This window comes from Lathyrus oleraceus, chromosome 3 (genome assembly GCF_024323335.1).
Source record: "Lathyrus oleraceus cultivar Zhongwan6 chromosome 3, CAAS_Psat_ZW6_1.0, whole genome shotgun sequence".
Taxonomy (NCBI): Eukaryota; Viridiplantae; Streptophyta; class Magnoliopsida; order Fabales; family Fabaceae; genus Lathyrus; species Lathyrus oleraceus.
Window position 1 is genome coordinate 209,314,903 of NC_066581.1, and position 20,456 is coordinate 209,335,358.

General features: G+C 35.4%; 1 protein-coding gene across 2 annotated transcripts; it reads right to left on the reverse strand.

Annotated features, from left to right (window-relative positions):
- Window positions 1-1,239: 1,239 nt before the first annotated feature.
- On the reverse strand, window positions 1,240-16,832 carry LOC127126363 (chromatin-remodeling ATPase INO80). Of its 2 annotated transcripts, none has more exons than XM_051055281.1 (23): window positions 16,546-16,831; window positions 16,259-16,346; window positions 15,633-16,026; window positions 15,096-15,528; window positions 14,799-14,999; window positions 14,512-14,622; window positions 13,535-13,953; window positions 13,243-13,351; window positions 13,083-13,163; window positions 12,828-13,000; window positions 11,293-11,418; window positions 10,891-11,052; window positions 10,751-10,808; window positions 9,644-9,874; window positions 9,348-9,494; window positions 4,472-5,017; window positions 4,102-4,359; window positions 3,891-3,998; window positions 3,658-3,752; window positions 3,395-3,551; window positions 2,936-3,133; window positions 2,618-2,773; window positions 1,240-1,803 (listed from the first exon to the last, which is right to left on the reverse strand). In XM_051055281.1, exons 1-23 carry the CDS (start codon window positions 16,603-16,605, stop codon window positions 1,528-1,530), a joined length of 4,587 nt encoding a protein of 1,528 aa, XP_050911238.1. In that variant the 5' UTR covers window positions 16,606-16,831; the 3' UTR covers window positions 1,240-1,527. The 2 variants fall into 2 exon arrangements, with proteins under 2 accessions (XP_050911238.1, XP_050911239.1); XM_051055282.1 differs by lacking the exon at window positions 1,240-1,803 and adding an exon at window positions 2,047-2,207 and having other exon boundaries at window positions 16,546-16,832.
- Between the last annotated feature and the right edge of the window lie 3,624 nt (window positions 16,833-20,456).

The following is a 20,456-nucleotide window of genomic DNA, read 5'->3' on the forward strand; positions in this document are numbered from 1 at the left end:
CCTAGTTGCTCACTGTATTCACCTTCATTCATAGACTTTAGTACGATTCAAATCATGACTCTCTTTTCAGAATAAAAGCAAACTCACCTCGTCAAATTCAGTTTTTCCCTTGAGCTTCATTTTCAGTTTAAAACATTTTCATAAAGGATATGTTACTTTTGTTCTACCATGAACGAAGCTTAAGCATCCATGTGTGAGCAAGCAATGTTTAACTGCTAGAGTATGATCCGAATTCATCCATTCTATCGCAAACAAACAGACGCTTAAGTCTCTCATGCTCGAGCATACAAGCAAGTTGACACCTCTTATGCATATCTGCAATATGAAATGCAGAATCACATATCTTATAGAAATAATTAAAAAATTATGAAGCTCGAGTATCGTTCACCGTCAACTAACAACAAAAACATATGTAAGGACTATGTTGAATATATTTTTCCGTTTAAAAAAAAATGATCAAGATGGAAGCAACGATTTCAAGATCGATCGAAGATATTCTGAAGATGTTGAAGCGACCTAAATATTGATCTTATGTTATGAATTGTAATTTTATTATCAAAATACAAGTTTCTGATTTTCTGCTTCTGTTTCAATTTCAGTATGCTACGAAGATGCGTCTACAGACAGATTTCAGATATGCATCTCCAGATAAGAAAAATAACACTCCTAAGATAGGAAGAGACTTAAAAGTATTCAACCTCCGCTTTTTCAAACAATGTGAAACTTTATCTCAACATCTAATCATATTTGATCATTATCATAGGTGCAAAGGTTAATTCTCAACCTAGGCACAAATGCACACGTTAGGCTTTAACAAAAAGACTAGCTGTTTGGAACAGATGGCAGTTCAACAACTTAATCAGTTGATGTTTGATATACTCTCATACATGGTCATCTTAAATTTTAGTTATAGTGTTTCGATATTCCAAGAGACTTGAGTAATACTCTCCCCTGTCCTAAATATAAATATTGAGAAAATTAAATTAATAAAAGTTATTGAATTTGATCCCAATTGCAACATATTAGCAAATTTGCATCTTGTACCAAAGCACTTAAAAAATAAACAAGCAATCTTTCAAATAGCAATCCCTGCATAAGATTAATTAAACAAGTTGTTCTTAATATGTCAAAAGATCGCACCATATTGATTATGGGTGTAGATGGTCAAGAGATGGATACAGAAGGGTAGCAAAGCAACCATATGCAATTAACTATCATTAAAGATTTAAATATTACTCATGGCACCAAAAAATTAACTATAGATAGAGATGATAGCCCAATCTGTACAACTATGCTGAAAGAGGTGAAGATCTATAACCAGCAATAGGACTACAATATACAAGCTACTATATACAGCATTTCTTTGTTTGTCTTGACTCAACTTTGCTGCCATTACTTACAGTCAGACGAAAACCAAGAAAGTGGGAACCAGAAATTGTTGATCATATTGAGAATCAATTTAGCAGTCTCCCTAAAACTGTTAATCCACAGCTGATAGAACAGTAACTCCCCAGTTTTTGAAAAATATTAGGTGTCTTGACCTGATTCTATTTTGGAACCTCCATCACGTGGAGGTTGAAATTGGATCTGCTCTGGGACCTTGGTAGCTGACCCGGTAAGAGTCTCTTCAAACATTTCATTCACGTTCTTCTTTGTTCTCTTTGGTCTCTTGGGTCTCTGAACGACTGGATCAGTATTTATGTGGACATCATCCAATTCGTTGTCCCTAGGTGAGGTATCAAATTCAATAGTCTTTTGTGAATTCTTTGGTCTCAAAGTTTTCTTATCTGAAACAGTTTTTCTCTGCAAATAAACATCATGTTACAAAGTTGAAAATAACAAACTCATAAAATAGGTCAGCTAAATGATAAAACCAATAAAATACTACAGATTTTGATACTCTACAGTATATGATGATCAGGTTATAAAAGATATATAACCACAAGTTCACTCGATGGTTTGAGGGTCCAGCAGTTATATTGAAAGTTAACAGTGTCTTCTCTAACAGGGCCTTCTGTTATTTAAACAGCAATAGAGAATCCGTACCCAAATACTCCATGCCTGCGATTTTCTTCTCAGGGATCCGCACATCGGAGGGTGAAATGTATCAATTGATCCAGTAAAACAGATCAAATATGAATCCATTTAATGCACACATCTCCTTTCCTCAATTTTAATTATTTTTTTTCTTAACTTGAATATATTTCCTGGAAACAATACAACTTATCCAGTATCACACAACAAAATTCAACACATTTCCTAGACCTACAGACTATCAAGAGAGAATATCCGGACATTCAAAATCTTTTGAAGTCTTGTCATTTTACTCCCTCCAGTTTAAGATAAGGCGTTTTGCTGAAAGGCACAAAGATTAAGAAAAGCAAGCCAAGCCTTAATTATGAGTGTTATTTTACTAAACCACCCTTAATTTAAAACAGCTTGAAATAAATGATAATTACTCAACAATTAGAGTAACAAAAAATGATAAAAAACTTTCAAAACAAACTTAAACGGGTTTTTAGAATGCAACCAATTGACATGAGTCAGGGAAACAAAATGATTGAAATGAGATTCAAAGCATTTTCAAAAATCAATAAGCTTAGAAGCACGGTGATACCTTTTTATTACTGGATTTTGATCCCTCTGGGTCTACGGCAAGATCATAATCTGTTGTACCCATGGCTACAGGGTTTGATACATCTTCCAGAGATGCGTCACCATCTTCATTTACCAAAATACCCTTCATAGGTTTTTTCTTTTGCTTATCCCTACCCTGGAAGGATAAGTGAGGTCAAATATAATCCGGAGAAAATACTCAAGAAGGTTTTAGGCCTTCTGGAACTTAATTTAAACCTTGTTTTTTTAGTTGGTGACAGGGACATTCAACTACATTATGTAAAAAAATGAATTCTAGTGACCAGATTTCACAACCAACCTGGACAGTTATAGTTTTAAATTTCTGCTGCAACTGAACATCATCCAGAAGCAAAGATACCACATCCTCAGGAGCTAAAAGATCACCACCAACAGAACCACCGGTCATGACAAGATTCTGTACAGTACTTTTCTGGCTAGCTCTGAGAAGAATCTTCTCTTCAACTGTCTCTTTACATATAAGTCGGTAGACAGTAACCTACAATTTGAAAATAATTCTAATGTTAGTTTTAAATTAAAAAATTAACTTGCAAACTCAAGGAATAGCTTCTGTGTCTGTGCAAGCAAATTTATGCAAGAATCAGGAAAGGAAGGGAAGCAACAGTTCCAAATGTGAAAGAAAGAAAAAAGCCAGGGACCAATTGTTGAGATCCAAAAAAATAAGCAACATCACATCAATAGAACAATCAACAGATAAGTGCACATGAGAAGGAAGGGAGAGGAAAAAAATGGAACTAACATCTTTTGTTTGACCCAAGCGATGAGCTCTGTCCATTGCCTGTAGATCCAATGTTGGATTCCAATCACTCTCATAAAATATGACTGTGTCAGCAGCTGTCAAGTTAATACCCAATCCACCAGCTCTTGTACTCAGTAAGAACACGAAAATATCAGCCCTACAACAAATTAATAAAAAAGCTATATAAAGCTACATAATGAAATAAGTAATGTTCAGTATTCAAACTAGAGTACAGTATTGAAAATTTACAAAGTATACATTACCTGTGCTGAAAGTCTCTGACCATGTCTCTACGGTCCTGAATAGATGTCGATCCGTCAAGTCTAAAATACTTATATTTTCTGTAGTTCATATAGTCCTGTAAGAAGGATTAAATCACCGGTAAGCACAAGTCCATTACGTTGAATGCCATACCCACAATATGGTGGGAATGAACAAAATGAATAAACTCTAAAAAGCAATATCAAAAGGTTTAACAGTGAAAAGTTTAAAATACCTCCAAAATATTTAGCATCTTGGTCATCTGAGCAAACAAGAGAACGCGATGATTTCCTGCTCGTAAGCGTTTCAATAATATATCAAGTGTTTGAAGCTTCCCAGAGTCCTATATTAAAATTGTTTAAATTAGAAGATTATTTTGACACAAAAGTCAAGAGATGAAGGAGTACTTCTCCAGAAACAATAAAGGGGGGTAAAGGAATACTTACAGTAAGCAATTTTGCTGGGTCAAAGTTTCGCATAGGTGGAGAAGACCCAAAAATACTGTGTGTTAACTGAAGAGCAGGTTTACAGACATGTTGTTCAGAATCAATTTCTTGAATTAAATGATGAGAACCATCTGGCTTTCTAGGCCCATTACAATCAGACGTACGGGCAAATCCCACAAACATCCTCTTAACCCATGGATCATGTAGTTCCTCAATCATTTTATAGTAGAAGTTCCTATCAGAGCAGTGAGCACCAATCTAAGAAAGAAGAAAAAAACATGGTTGATAGTTAATTATCACTCTGTTTATAGAAGAGAACCTATTTTGGAAAAATAAACAGAAGACTAGATAATAAAGAAACATAACATACTGGGGGCGCTCTACTTTTTGGAATATATGTGTAAGCTGAGTAGAGAAGCCTTGCATTTGATATAATCCTCTCCTGATGTGGGACAACCAAGGCCTCAAAAGGAGCATGGCTGAGTCCCGTTGGCAATCTGTTTTGAAGAAACTTAGTCTCAGATCTCGTTGGTACCAACAACATTCTTGTAACAGTTCTCACTTTTCCTTCTTCAAGGTAGCTACATTCCGGATCATCAATTATGGTCTCCGTAAGAAAGTCTACAACTTCATTGCTGAATTTTTGTTCCCATCTCATCATAGAAAATAACAGTCGCTCCATAAAAGAACCAGTAACCAGAAATGTCACCTCTTGAGGAGACAAACCCATCAAATGGGTAAACCCAAAGGTTCCACTTTTAACATGCATATCTTCTGTGAAGACAGATTTATAAATGTTTTCTGGTCTAAATATATTAAAATACTTCTGAAAAGATTCTCTGCAGATACCATGACCAACATCTGAACTGAGGGTTACAGAACTCCGCAAAATTTCTTGATAGACAAGTTTAGGTATCTGAAAAAATGGGGCAAAAACAATAAGGAGGCATTCTCAACATCATGAATTATAGGGTGAAAAAAATCTATTTAAGACTATGATCAGATGTCCATAAAAGATAAGCCATTATAAGTCAGGCATGTTATAAAATTGTGACTTACATCCAGAATAGATAAAAGTTTAAAATGAAGCCATTGGTAAAGCATTAAAGCTTCTATCCTCCTGATATGCGTGGTGTATCTCAAAATATCCTAAAAAGATCCTTGTATGTCGTAGAATTAGTTAGTATCTACTTATGGAAGCAATTTTATTCAGTTCCCTTAATTTACTATGGTGATTACCATTAGTCTTATTGTATCAACCCCAAAACTGTAGCCCGAGGATTGCCCACGTCTTATAGGTACTAATTTTTCCATATCTCAAGTCGATGTGAGATCTTAAGTCTTAACTTATCCAATCCCAAGATAGGACTCTGAAGCGCATACACATGGGAGTGACGGATATCAAACACATGACGCCTAGGATTAGACCCTGAGAGCACGGATAAATGTGGGCGACCCAATGCCAGGTCTAAAATTGACTTATATACCATCTTAAGTTTAGGCTGGGCTTAAATCAACCCTGAAAGCTAGCTAGAAGGGTGAGCAATGACCAAACATTTGCCTTAGAATGTGTGGGTTGGGCCCAACTCATCTCTACAAAATTGATTTCGAAGGAGAGGATTCCACTTACAAACATATATTCAGCCAACATATTGTCCGATGTGGGACTCTTAACACAACTCGTCACGCCCAGAACAGGACATCAGGAGTGTGAATATAAATGGTGGGTGGCCCGATAGCGGAAACCTAATAGCAGGTGGCCTGATAGCGGAAACCTAATAACAGATGGCCCGATAGAAGAAAACTTATAGCATGTGGCCCAACGAATCATGTAAGGACTCCTTGGCCATATTTCTAGATGATGCGAGATCTCACAACTCATTGTCAAGCATAGAACTGGACATTTGCAGTCTGAACAGATGCGGTTGGCCCAATAACACTACCTCTTGAATATGTAAAATTGCAAGCCCTATGATGATATCTGAATTAAATAGTATATTTTGTGAATAAAGGAATAGTATATTTTCTTATGTTCTAGCATACTCACAAGCATATTCTATTGTTACTAATTTTCATATTCTAGCATATTTTATTGTTATTAATGTCGTAGATTGTATATTGATTCGTTTCTTAGCCTATATAACTGAATCTTGTAATGTAGTTGAAACACAGTTTCACCGTGTCTCTTCCTTATTATATCATTCAACATGGTATCTAGAGCCTATTGAGAGATAACTCTATATCGTGTTTACCCGATTGACCCATTGTCCTTCCCTACTGTCCCGTCCCCTTTTTTGGTGAGTATTGTTCGTGTAATATTGTGTTCACTAACTGTACTGTCCATCAAGCATATTCTTCATCTCGCATATCACTGTTCATCGTGCAAATTCCTCTTCAGGTAACATTTTGCTGCTAGTTTTAGTTATTTGTTCACTGTTTATGGCTGTTTTTAATTCCTGTGGACAATCACCCACCTCCAAAACTTGTCCCAATTGTAAGTACCGTCACCGTTTTAGGACATACTATTGTTTGGTACTGGAAACTTAGCGCCTGCCTTCCAAGTCCTCAGATCGCTCAATCTGACACTATCCAGACTATTGATCCTCCTGAGGCCTCTCTGGCTGCTACTTACGAAGATTTTCTCTATTGAGTAAAGTATCATCATAACTTAAGTTATGTTGTTTTGGTTGCACATACTGGTAAATTATTTGCTTGCATCTGTGAGTCGCCTTTTCTTATTCCATGGATTCTCGATTTCTAGTGTGTCTCACCCCATTTCTGGTAATAAGGCTCTTTTGTCCTCTCCCTACATCTAGTTGCTTAGTGTAGTCTCAGCCAATGGTTCCAAAACACAGTCCCAAGAGATTGGCACTGTCCAAATCCTCTCCTGTATCAATTACATTTGTCCTTTGTTTGCATGGAATCTGTTTAACTTCTATTAGTTGATTGGCTCGTTCTCATGATTGGGTTGTCACCTTTGCTAATGGCAATGTTACTTTGTAGGATCAGATTTTGTGATGACAGATTGGTGTCGAACGCGAGTTCAATGGTCTTTGTTATCTCTGAATCCCATCTACGATGTGCCCTGCCATAGATTACCCTCTTATCATACATGCTCCGTGGGTCACCAAAGTCTTCTCAAACTTCAAATGTGTGTCACTAGTTTTTCCAAATTATTTGATTTATATTGCGAGTCATATCAATTAGGAAAACACGCTCATAGTTATTTTCCTGATCGAGTCAATAAACGAGGTTTGTCCTCATTTTCCCATCCTATTGCCACTTACGAGTTGAGCAATCATTCACGGATATCGTCGCGGAGCGGCCGACCCTAAAAGTGGAATAGTGGGATAGCGTATAGCAGGATGACCGCTTTATATTCATAATTCAAAGCACACATGACTCTTGAAGTGCATAACCGACTACGAGGAAAGGTTAAGGTTGAGTCTCAACTCAAATTTGATTGAAAAACCCAAAGTTACCCTTTAAAATATTGTAAATTTTTAAGGGGTAATTTCGGTTTTTTAGAGGGTAAAAGGATAGCAGGTCAGAAACCGCTCCGGACCGGGAATCGCTCTACTCTGCTATCCCGTTAGTTACCCTATAGCAGCCGCTATAGTGTTCTGCACCGCTAAAGATCTTCCCATAATGGTCGGCCTCCGCTCCGTTCCGCTATAGTGGGATAGCGCCGCTATTGACTACTTTGCTTATGAGTCGAAACATATTGTTACTTTTATTGATGATCTTTCCCATTGCATATGGTTATTTATGAAAAATATATCTGAATTATTCTCTAGTTTTTGTTGCTCCGGAAGAGTTATCTACCATAGTTTGTCGGTTACACGTCCCTTTTATGGTCTTAAACAGTATCCTCAATCTTTCAATCTTGATCTGGATGATTCAGCATAGTCCCGGATGATTCAGCATAGTCTCACAACAGTTTGGTATGATATGTAGTGAAGTTGGTCATTATATCGTCATGCAACCCAAAGGTGCATTTATCTTATTGTTTATGTAGATAAGTAGATGACATTGTCATAACCGGTAGTGGTCCGTAGAAAATACTCCAGATGAACATCTTTCTAATCAATATCAAACTAGAAACCTTGGTAAACTTTGTTACATTTTCAGTATTGAGGTAGCTCAATCCAAGGATGGTCTTGTAATTTCACAAAGGAAACATGTAATCAGTGACCCACCGATCCGACCAGTGATCCAGTGCCTTGACTGGGTGGGTCACAATTCTGAGTTTTAAAACACTGATACTGTGAGATCAGTAACATGTGAACTCGTTTGATTGAAACATCTACTCAAAGAACTTCAATTTGGAGAACCAAAACCAACTACATTAATTTGTGTTGATTAATTTGTGTTGTGATAATCAAGTTGCATTGCAAAATGCCTGAAATCCATTTTTTCATGAGAAGATGCATATTGAGATAGAGTGACATTTTGTCTGAGAAAATATCAAATCCATAAAACATCACCACAAGCTTTGCTAGTTCAAATAATCAATTTGCTTATACTCCATCCATTCCTTATTATAAGCAAACTTTAACTTTTTAGATTCATTGAATGATAGTCTATATATAGCCCAAATACATCATTTACTCAATGAACCTACAAAGTCAAAAATTGCGAATAAAAGAGAATGGAAAAATTGCGTATAAAAGAGAATAGAGGGAGTATGTAGCAAGTTTGGTGTTTTTTATTTATATGCTCCAACTTGAGGGAGAGTGTTGATATTTAAATTAAATAGTATGTGCTATAAATGTTTTAGCATACTCACTAGCTTACTCTATTGTAATTAATGTCATCAATTCAATTGTATATTCCTTTGTTTCTTAGCCCATATAATATAATCTCCGTGATGTAGTTTAAACTCAGGGTTTCGCGATGTCTCTCGTTTTCTCTCATTCAACGCCCTACAATTTTAATGTGTATTATCTGAAATATAATAGAAATTCTTAGAATTTGTATTCAACCTAACTTAACCCTAACAATATTGGCTTATAAGGTGAGGATTGCCTCCACTTATAAATAAGCTTATATCCAAGTCTTATCTCATCCAATGAGGCACTCCTAACGGAGACGACATGAAATACAATGTGATGCAATATACTGATTTTGCTCCTAACTTAAGAGACATTATGAAAATGGAATGAAAAACATGAGGCAATGAAGAGAGAATAACGACTAACGACATGAAATGTTTTTGATACAGTAAGTAAAAAATCCAGAAGTACCTCATATGAGATGGGGTTGTGACCACCCGAATAATATACATCCTCTAACTCTCCAAATGGAGGAGGAGGAAGGGAATTTGGAATCTTTCCAAAGTAAAGGTATGTGCTTCCCTCACTCCTCTCAAACAACTCTGGATGGTTGCAAACCTGACAAATCCAAAGAGCAACATTTATTATAAGTAATTATGGTTGGATAATAATCTTTATTTCAACTGGAACCAATTAATACAAAATTTACATCACTAGAACTAAAACAGAGAAAATAAGGGGTGAAAAATATGGATAACAATGTCTACCTTTCTCAGTTGAATAACAATGTTCATTAAATTCAAGATTTTCTTCTCGTTGAGCTGTCCACGATTACTATCAAACAGCTCAGCAAGAGATATCTTGTTCTTAATTGCTTGATAGAAAGCTTGTTGCCGAGAACTTAACTTGCAGTGCACGGTCACTTCAGTTTTGCTAGTCAGCTCAGAAACTACATCTTTTTTAACACGCCGAAGCATGAAAGGCTTTATAATTGAATGCTGTTAAGAGAAGAGCAACTGAATATATGTCAAAATTCTAAAATACAATTCTAACAATATGGTAAAAAAAATATTTAGAAGGAATAATAAAAATGAAAGTCGCCATATAAGACACCCGATTGTAACTCCAATTGCCATATCTTTGTTTAAGGGTGTGTTCCTCAAGTGCTTGGATACTTATCAGAATGAATGGGTCAGGAGAGAGATCTCTCCTCCATTGGTTACAAAAGGTTTCTCATTTTACACAGATTATGGAATTCACATAATGATTCCCTCCATCCTGATGTTCCATATGTATAACCCCTTTTAACTAACCGTATTATGGATATGTTAGGATAACAAAGAGGAGTTAAATTTGGTTGGTTAGTTAAAAGGGGTTATGCTAACAGAATATTGCCATGCCATTCCTATTTCCCAATTCAACCTTCTCATTTGGGATAAAAGGCCCAAATCCAGTATCCTATCAGCTTTATACAAAAATCATTTTTATTTTAAAAATGAAATGTTGCCCGTAAATAAGAAAGGGGGCTAGGGTCGTGCCCTGATAGGTAAAGCTTGGTTAGTGGATTGGGGACAATCAGGGACTTAGGAGAAGTAAGGCATGTTGCCCGTAAATAAGAAAGAGGCTTGAGAATGAGGTGAATCTTGTCATTCAAAGAATTAGGACCTTTGGGCATTTGGAGGTTGCAGACCCTCGAAGTTCTGCTCTATTTCCATATTTTCTTGTAATAAGATACTACTATACTAGTCTATCACCTCTCATTCCACAATGTAGGTTTTATATGCCCATACAATTTCTGATTAAAAAAATCAATATAATGCAATAATACATCCTTACCATTTATTTATTACTAATCAAACAGGAAATACACTTACCAAACGATTAAGTTGGTGCTCATTTAAAGTACCCCCATGTTCTGCATGGTTCTCAATTCTAGTGTCATAAATAATAACAGATGGTCAGACTGTTGTTAAATTAGCAAAACTATCCAAGGACAATAGTTAGGAATACATACCCTTTTGAAAACCACTCATTAAACTGCTCATGGCTGTCAAATAAAGTTGGCATAATGAAGTGAAGAAGAGCCCATAACTCGGCCATATTATTCTGAACGGGCGTACCGGTCAGCAGTAGGCGATTCCGACAGTTAAAGCTGAGGAGTGTCTTCCATCTTATACTGTTGGATAAATTATGATTTTTTTAAAGGGATAAAAACAGATGTTTAGGCAACTTCAAATATTTCCCCAACCACACAGTTAATAAAATATATACAAAATTATACACAGCTAAATACTAAAAAAATACACCATATAAAATAACTAATAACAGATTTGTTTAAATATCCAGTAAGAACAAGGAGCAACTAATAATTAACAATATTCACTTATGCACCCCAGAAAAAGATATTAATGCAAACCTGTTGGAACTTTTAATTGCCTGAGCTTCGTCTAAAACCATATACTGCCATTTCACACGTCGGAAATACTTCTCATCAGAGACTAACAGCTGGTAGCTTGTGATGAGAATGTGAAATTTAGCTTCCCTGGTAAATAAGTACAATAACAATAGAAATTAGAGGGTTCAAAATTAAAGACCAAAAGATATACAAATAGAATTTATTAATGGTGGGTAAAGCACAGAATATTGTATTAGCCTGACGGTTCCAAAGGTTTTAGCCAGAGATGATGCTATACAAATGAACAATGCATTGATATACTTTTCATCCCATTACTTTGGCTTTCGTTTTCATCTCATAATAATATTCTGTTTTATTTGTTAAAATGTTCCAAAGTTTAGTTTGACTAAATCTAAATCCATCCTACATATTAATGCCCTAAAAATGCTTACAGAGTTCAATTACATGGCAGCTTATGCAAACGATATAAGTGTACCATAGTATTAGATAGATTTTTAAGGGGAAAGTATGTTTTGGTCCCTAAACACTCCATATAAAAATGTATTCATTTTTAGTCTCTGTAAAATATAAAATTCTGTGTTTTATCCAGACAAATAATTCAGAAACTTCTAGAGGGACTAAAGTTAAACGATCATAATTTCATAGAGACCGACAACATATTTAACTAAATTTTCTAAGTTGGTGAATAAAACCCAAAGAAACCAAATTCCCAACAAACGAAACAAGACTAATTATATTTGCTTACATTGTTAAATCTTTTTCTAAGTTACCAAATCCATCCTCATTGCCAATTTCAAGAAAATCCTAGTTGGAGGTAGTACACTACTAACTGTTTACTTATAATCAGTATAATGCAGCCCTGCCGACAAATTTTATTAGTGCATTTCTGACGGTGTTAGTGTTTGGATCAATATTGGGGGTTCTAGAGGGGAAAACCACATCATGAGGTACCCCATAAACTAAGCCCTTTTAGCAATTAAAATGCTCTTTTTTTGTCCTTTTATTTGATTTTAATTACAAGCTCTACCAAACCTTACAGCCTCTCTTTTCCCTCTCTCTCTCTATTCACAGCGCCCCTCCCAACTTCTCCCCTTCTCTCTTTGCCTGACGCACCACCACAGCAGGGGATTGGATGCCAACAACAGTCTCTGTATATCTCACTGTCTCTGAAATCTGAAAAGGCAGTAGTGGCATAAAACCAAATTTTCTCAAGTTAAACTTGCTAAATCTACCGCCTTGACTGATTAGTTGATTTGATATTTTTAGTGAAAATCAAAAGTCACGCCATTAATCAGGTTTAAAAGGAGATCCTTATTTTGACACTTTTTCAACAACAAATATAAAAGTGGCGAGAGAGAATGCATTCTACAATCCAAGCATCCAAATTATATGTGCTGAAATATCTTTATAGGGTTAGCAACATTTTATTGATTACAAGAAAAGCCCATTGATCTCAAAGATCTACCCTAAGCATAAGGCCTTTACTGCCACCTGTGTTTCAAGGTAATGAAAATGCACAACTAAAATAATATTACCTGCGATAAAGATCCTTTGGGTTCATACTTTTCCTAAGCACTGTCCGCTCTGAAAGCCCACCCCAATAAGGAAGTATTTTCAGTTCAGGGCAGAAGCGCTCGAGTTCCTCATTCCAATTATTTAATACAGAAGCAGGTGCAACAACCAAAAAAGGTCCCCATATGTTTTTCTCCTGCATGGGACAAGCAAGTTACGATAAACTGAATAAAGTCACTGAAATGGAAAGAAGAAGAAAAGGCTGAATGAAAAGCTACCTCAGCTAAATGAGCTAAAAAAACCATAGCCTGAATGGTCTTTCCAAGTCCCATCTCATCAGCAAGAATACCATTTAAACCCTGAGATAGACCAAATGCCTTCTAATTAGCAACCAAAAGAAATAAATCATCGAGACTTTATTTAAGAGTGCTCAACAACCTGCTCGTAACAATTAACTAGCCACTGAAGACCTTTTAGCTGATAATCTTTGAGACAGCCATTAAATAATTCAGGTGTCCGAACTGTCGATGCCACGGGCATGGTGGAGCTGCAATGCAACAATGCAAAAATTGATTAGAAGGAACACTGTTGATTATTGCACATTCTTTGATACTATATAATTGACCATCAACATAAATTTGCAAGAGTACATTCACATGTGTCTATGTAATGTAGAATCTGAGGATAATATGCATTCAGATAACCAAATAAAGAAAGACAGGCAGCTCACGGGGTTTTCAAGTCAATATTACTCGCTCCAGAAACTTCTGGTTGAAGTGAATCAGATTCACCAGCCTGGCGCAGCCTCAAGCATTCACTGTCAAAAGCACTTGTTAACATTTTCTGCTTAGAAACTGCTTCTTGAGCAGCTTTCAAAGCTTCCTTCCTCAATTCAGCCTCTTCGGGATCTTCCTCCTCATTACGACCAGCAGCTGAAGAGTTGATCAGTGCATTTTCATCATTTGTATTTTCATCTGCCATGGATAGAGCTTCTGAAGATATTGACTTGTTCTGCATAAAGTGACTGTATAGCTCAGTCTGTTGTATTAGAAAATTTAGCCTTTGCTGCTGCCTCTTGGCTTCTCGAATCTCCTGCTCGCGCCTCAAAGCTTCAGCAGCTTCTTTTTCCTCCCTTTTCCTCACTTCTAACTGCAAGGGATGAAATTAAAAAATTACAGCATATTCAAGTCTAATGTTATACTATGAGTGGCTATTACATCAGCATGACCATACTTTCGTATCAAAAAGTAATTTCAAATAAAGATGATAACATTTGCATGTCTACCAAATAGACCACCCAAACAGAACCAACAATGTGGTGTATCTGAATCTCAAAAACATCTAAACTGAACAGCTCACACCCCATAATTTAATATTTTGGTTTGAAAAGTGCATATACCGCCCAACACCCAGATCAATCACGACTCACTACATTTAAAAAACTGAGGCACCGTTTCATAATCTCATTAACACAGAATACAAGACTATAATCCATTAGATAATCACATGGCCAAGGCACATAATCAAGTAGATAAAACCTATTATCAACTTTCATGCATAAGAGATGTTTTCAAGAGTAAAGGCAGGGCTTAAGAGAGAGTTAGCAGTCATCATGTTCCCCAAACTTAAAATACAATGTCCTCCTAGGCAGAGTTTAATAATTTGCACCATAAAATCAATTAACTTGAGCAACAAATTAAAAAATACCATCTCCTTATCTATTCGTTTCCAGAATAGTAACATGTCTCTAGCTAGTTTTCGGGATCGCATGCTAGCAGTTCTCGTCCATTTAAGCGATCTACTAACTTTCATTTTAACCTGAAAGAAAATAGATTCATAAAACTTATTAAAGTGCAAATGAAAAATGCACAACATACCATTAAAAGCTTTAAACTAGACAGCTATATTAATATTAATATTACATTAAATATATACTACAAATCAACGCTAAATATACAGACGAACAATCTATTGAAGGGGGAGATGGGGCTTACCTCTCTTTGACAGTTATCTGCGGCCCTCTTAGCATCAACGAGCTGCTTTCGATGAAAAGTGGTAAAATTCCTATGATGCCTTGGTAAGTCTCTTCTAACAATATTTACCCAAATCTTTCCAAACTTATCCATTTCCTCTTTCTCTATTAACGCAGGGTCTTTCTTTACCTTTTGTTTCTTGGGTAAGCTTCTTTCAATGATCTGAAGCAGTTGAAAGACAAAGCAATATGTAAGCAAAAAAAAAGAAGGGTGGTAAAGATAAAAGGAAAAATCTCTTACATATTATCTGATAGGTACCTCATAAGTGTCTCCTTTCTCCAAAACCTTAACATAGTAAACCTGCAATATACCCCCCTCGGATAAAATAGACCGCTTTATGCTTCCAGCTGCCCCCTCTGGAATGGAGGAATTCAAATCAGCATCAGATATTTTCAGACTGAACTTGTGAGCTGAATTAGAAACTGGTGTGTCCTTTAGCCGTGCTTGAAGTGATTCATATTGGGATACAGTTTCCCCCATGCCTGCTCGGTTTCTATTCCCAAACTTTTTATCAGATGCCATCATTTCAGCCAAGGAGCCTAAATCCAATGTACCCTTAAGGTAGAAGTCCTCAACATGGATATCTGAGAAACTTGGAAGGTTCACCATTGCAGCCAACTTATCATAAATTGGAGGAATCTTATAAGTCACACCGTCCCCAATATTCACAGATGCAGGTTCATACATAACCCTGCAAAGAGTTTGGAAAAGGTAAGGTAATTTGTAACTTAAGCAAAGACTATTATTATTCAGAAGCACAAACTCTACAAAATGAACAGGGAAGAAAAGACAAACCTGTCAGGACCATGTTGCTGTACGAAATCTGTATCAAGGATGTTCCCGGCTTTCTGAGCATTTGAACCATTCATCCACTCAGACATAGTCTCTTCATCGAGCAATCCTCTCCTACGCTCATTCCCCGGCTTGTGAGCTTTTAATCCATTGTTAGCTTTTGCAAATGGAACAACAACCTGATTCGGGTCAGGACTATTCCTGGTACCCTTAAACCTCCTCTGGTATTTCTTAATATGGTCTCCAAGCATTGATCGGTATCGTTCTTCCATCGTATGTGTCCCGTGAAAACCACTTTTTTCCTCGTTATCACTGTTCCCAGACCGACTCCTCTTCTTCAACAAATTCACATCCCTCCCACACACATTCCCATTACTATGACTTGCAACTGCCCCACCTACACATGGAAGCATCCCAAAGGCACAGCAAACTCATAAGTAAAACCTCTTAAAATTAATCAACAATCACCAACCACCAAAACAGTAAGTTCTTACAGCAGAACCATCACTCGCGATAAAAAAAAATCCAGTTACATTAAACACTCTAATCTAAAAACCTAAAAGACATCTAAAAATTGAACAACAACAACAACAACAACCCCCAAACAAACAAACAAAAAAAGTGCCTACCTCGGCTGTTTCTGCTCTCATCCTGACTACTATTCCCATAATATTCAAAATCATCATCTTGTTCTGGAAGTTCAAAGTTGATCAAAGACTACAAAACAATGCAATCAGAACCAGAAGAAGAAGAAAAAAACACAAATTCGTTTAATTTACTATTAAAACCAAGTCTACTATTTCAATTCAGACACTAACCGTGAGAGAAAAAAAGCGGAAAACTAAAAAAATTGTAAAAAAAACAATGAATTTCCACAACAAGAAGAAACACGCATTGAAAATAAACGGAGATGAACCTGGAGATTGAAGAGAGTGGAGTATGAGAACGAATTGTTAGGTTTCGTTCTGTGATCCATGTGGTGAAAAGCGACTACAATGTGAATGAAGGAACCCTAATTATGAAACGAAGCATGGAACAAACGTTAACCCTAGAAAAGGGATGCGTAGGATAAGGTTGGGAAAGAAAGGAGGTTCGGGAGAACCATGGTGGTGACTGCAGGGAAGCATTACCGTATACTAACGTGCACTGGGTGAGTAAAACTTGGGCTAACGTGCGCGGACAGGTGTGTTTCGATTTTGACGGATGGATGAATGTGCACGTTTGTGTAATCTATGGTGAATAATAAAGTTAAAGTTATTCGCTAACTTTTTATGTTTTAAATTGTACGGAGTAGTTAATTTAGTTAAACAAATCAATAAAAAAAGTTATGAATTTAAAAAAAAATTAATTCTACATAATAATTTATTTTAATTAATTTAAAAAAAATTAATTCTACATAATAATTTATTTTAATTAATTTAATCTAAAACTTAATTGTAATTTCGATCCTCCTTTTATTTTTTGGATTTTCGGATTTTTATCTTCTATTTTAAAATTTATGATTTTTGCCCTTTTAATTTTTGTATTGGATTTTTATTCGATAAAAAATTAATCAGAAAACTTCAAAAAGTTATCAAAATCGTGATTTTTAAAATAAGAGATCAAAATTTAAAAAATATATAAGAAAACCTTTAATTTTTTAAATATGAAATTGCTTCAGGAAAAAAAATTGTTTGATTTTGTTGTTTAGTTTTAGTTTAGTAAATTATTTTATCCTGGAATTGGGATAATATTTAAGTTTATTTCCTTTAATATTAGTGACATAACAACTTAAATAAATATTAGATATATGATTAATTTTATAAAGATTAATTAAATTTAGGTTTATATATATTTGTGGTTTGGATATGTTTCCTAATAAAGAGACTTAGAGTATATTGCAACTGAAATTATTTTTTTATTTTTGATCGTATTATTGAATTTATAATTGTTCCTAATTTTTCAAATTATATTGATGGTATTAGTATTGTCAAATAAGAAAGTAAGAAAGTGAGTCATAGTGTTTATCTGACTTGTTAAGCATGGGAGACTTTTGATAAATGAAAGGAAATATTGTATGGGGTTAGGAACTGATCGATGTTATTATTGTCAAGACTGCTCGAAAACGATTTTACATGTTCTCTTATCAAGCCTCTTTGGATAAGTGTTGTGAATGTTAGTCAAAGATATAGATTTTTCACTCACAACTTAAATGATTGAATTGCTATGAATATTGACAGCCAAAGTATAAGGAATTTAAAGGATGATTGGAGCAATTTTTGGGTTATAGCTTGCCATGTTGCTTGGAGTTAGAGAAACAAGGAAAAGTATAAGGAAGATTTTATCTGTCCCATTAAACAAGATGTTGTTGTCAGATAAATGTTGAATCGTGCTTACTTTGCTGATAAAGTTATGCGCAATGGGAACAACTGCCTGCATGTTTCTATTCAGGTTGGTTAGACCCTTCCCAGTGTATGATGGGTGTGTTTGAATATTGATGGAGCTTGTAGAGGTGGCATTATTGGGTGTGGGTGTTATTATAGAGAGTGGGGGAGAATGGTTAATAGATTTTTTTAAAACTTATTGATAGAGGAGATGCTTACTTAGCAGAGTTATGGGGATTACTTAAAGGGTTTAAATTGGCTAGATGAATTAATTTTTTTAAAGTGGAAATGGGAGTTAACTTTATTGGAGTTGCCAATGATGTTGAGGAAACAAATAGTAATCTTCAAGGAAGGGTTGTTGTTCATAATATTTGTAGAATGTTAGATTTCGAGTGGAAAGTGGTTGTCCAACACTCTTATCGGGAAGTCAATCGACTGACAGATGCTTTAACAATTTATAGTTACCATTTGAATGAGATGTATTGTTGTTTTGAGGATTGTCTGAAAGATTTTAAATACATTTTGGTTGCTAATGGGAAGGGTGTTGTTACCCCCTAGGAATGTTTTTGTGTAGTTTCTCTTTCTTTTGGGGTTTTAAACCCTCTTTGTAATTTAAAAAAAATGCTCAGAGACTTGAGTTTCCAATATATTCCAACAATTTCATATTTAGTTTTAAATATCCCAACAATTTAAAACTTAAATAAATATTAGATACATATTATCATGATTAATTTAACATAAATTATTTTTACAAAGACTAACTAATTTTATAATTGTGGGGCTTGGATATGCTTCCTAATAAAGAGACTTGATAGTAGATTATGGCAGAAATTGTTTTCCAATTACTGGTCATACCATTGAATCTATAATTGTTTCTAACTTTCCAAGTTTTATTTATGGTATTAGCAATGGCAAACAACAAAGTGAGTCTAAAATGCTTAGAGGTCGGAGTTTCAAAAACATGATCATAAGGTGAAGGTTGGTGAGATTAGCTAACTAGTTTCAAAGATCTCATGCATAAATGCATTCAAGAAATAAATGATGCGATGATTCAGCCATGTTCATGCAAATATTACAAATTGAAGTCATGTGCGCACCCCTTTATGTTAGTCTGTCATTACTTGGCAACTTACCATGGTTGAGTCTCCAAAATAATAAAGATGTTGAGGGCGAAATTGCCTTATGCCAAATTAACTTACTCTAGTGAATATGATGAGAAGTGTCAACTTGATGAATGTAAACTAACTTGAGAGACAATTGGCCATCATTTGCAGGGCACTAAATCAACCTATCGGGTTCTTCTCTTGAAATGATAATGTCCTTTATCAAAGTAGAGAAATGGAAAGGTAATCACTAAGTTTATTTGGAGAGTAAAATCATTGTCATGAATGAGTGAGCTCAACATAGTTCTCATGTTGTCAAAAATGAAATTGGGATTATGAATGTGGTTTGCCATAAGTATGCAACACCAACTATCCAACAAAACTTTTATCTTGTCCCATTTGCCTATGAGCCAAGCATAATTACTCTTGAAGTCAGAGAAGAAAATCTTCATACCACTCCAAAGAGAGGATGGAATATGATGTCTAATGTGACTTCTGGCATATACATTATAGACCAAAGGATGAGGGGCCAATGGTCTTGAGAATTGGTTGTGTTCAAATAGTGGAGAAGGTCAGAGGCCTCGATTAATGAGACCAGATGCCTTACTATTAAGCCATTCGTTGTCAAGTCTTAACAACACTTATTACAAGCAACTATCACTAGTTTCTTTTAGAGGTGTCACCACTCCATATGAATTTTTTTAACCATTTCCTAATAACCTTTAAAATTAAATTGGACCAAGAAAAAAACATTAAGGTGTGCGTCAACATTCCTTGAATGACTATATGGATTGAAGCCAAAAAGATATTCAAGTTAGAGTCGTCAATTTATGGATTAAAGCAAGCTTCTAGAAGTTGGAATCTTCGTTTTGATGAAACTGTAAAACAGTATTGAATCATTAAAAATGAAGATGGGTCTTGTATCTATAATAAGATTAGTGAGAGTGTGATCATCTTTCTAATACTATATGTACATGACATATTATTCATTGGAAATGATATCCCAACCTTGCACCAAATGAAAACTTGGCTAGGAAAATGCTTTTCTATGAATAACTTGGGTGAATTAGCGTGTATATTAGGAATCGTGATCTACAAAGATAGATCACAAAAGTTGTTTGGCATAGTGTAAGACCCTAATTTTGACCCTAAGATCCCTCATGGCATCATACCATTGCACTTTGCATTTGCCTCAAGGATCATAGCATCTTGGCTCCTTAACCTTTGGGTGGGAACTTGTGTGAGTTGGTTTGAGACCATCAAGCATGCTTGAATTGTATATTATTGCTTTTCTTATTTTATTTACTAATCAAAAGCACAAAAATATGTCACTAACATCTTTTGTTTTGTAGCTTGAGCAA

Excerpts from the sequence above, each read along its gene's own strand:
- LOC127126363 (XM_051055281.1), bottom strand. The coding sequence starts at position 16,605 with ATGGATCACAGAACGAAACCTAACAATTCGTTCTCATACTCCACTCTC. Across the intron at positions 11,053-11,292 it reads GCAATTAAAAGTTCCAACAG|TATAAGATGGAAGACACTCC; the intron begins GTTTGCATTAAT and ends TTTATCCAACAG. Across the intron at positions 10,809-10,890 it reads AATGAGTGGTTTTCAAAAGG|AATTGAGAACCATGCAGAAC; the intron begins GTATGTATTCCT and ends TTATGACACTAG.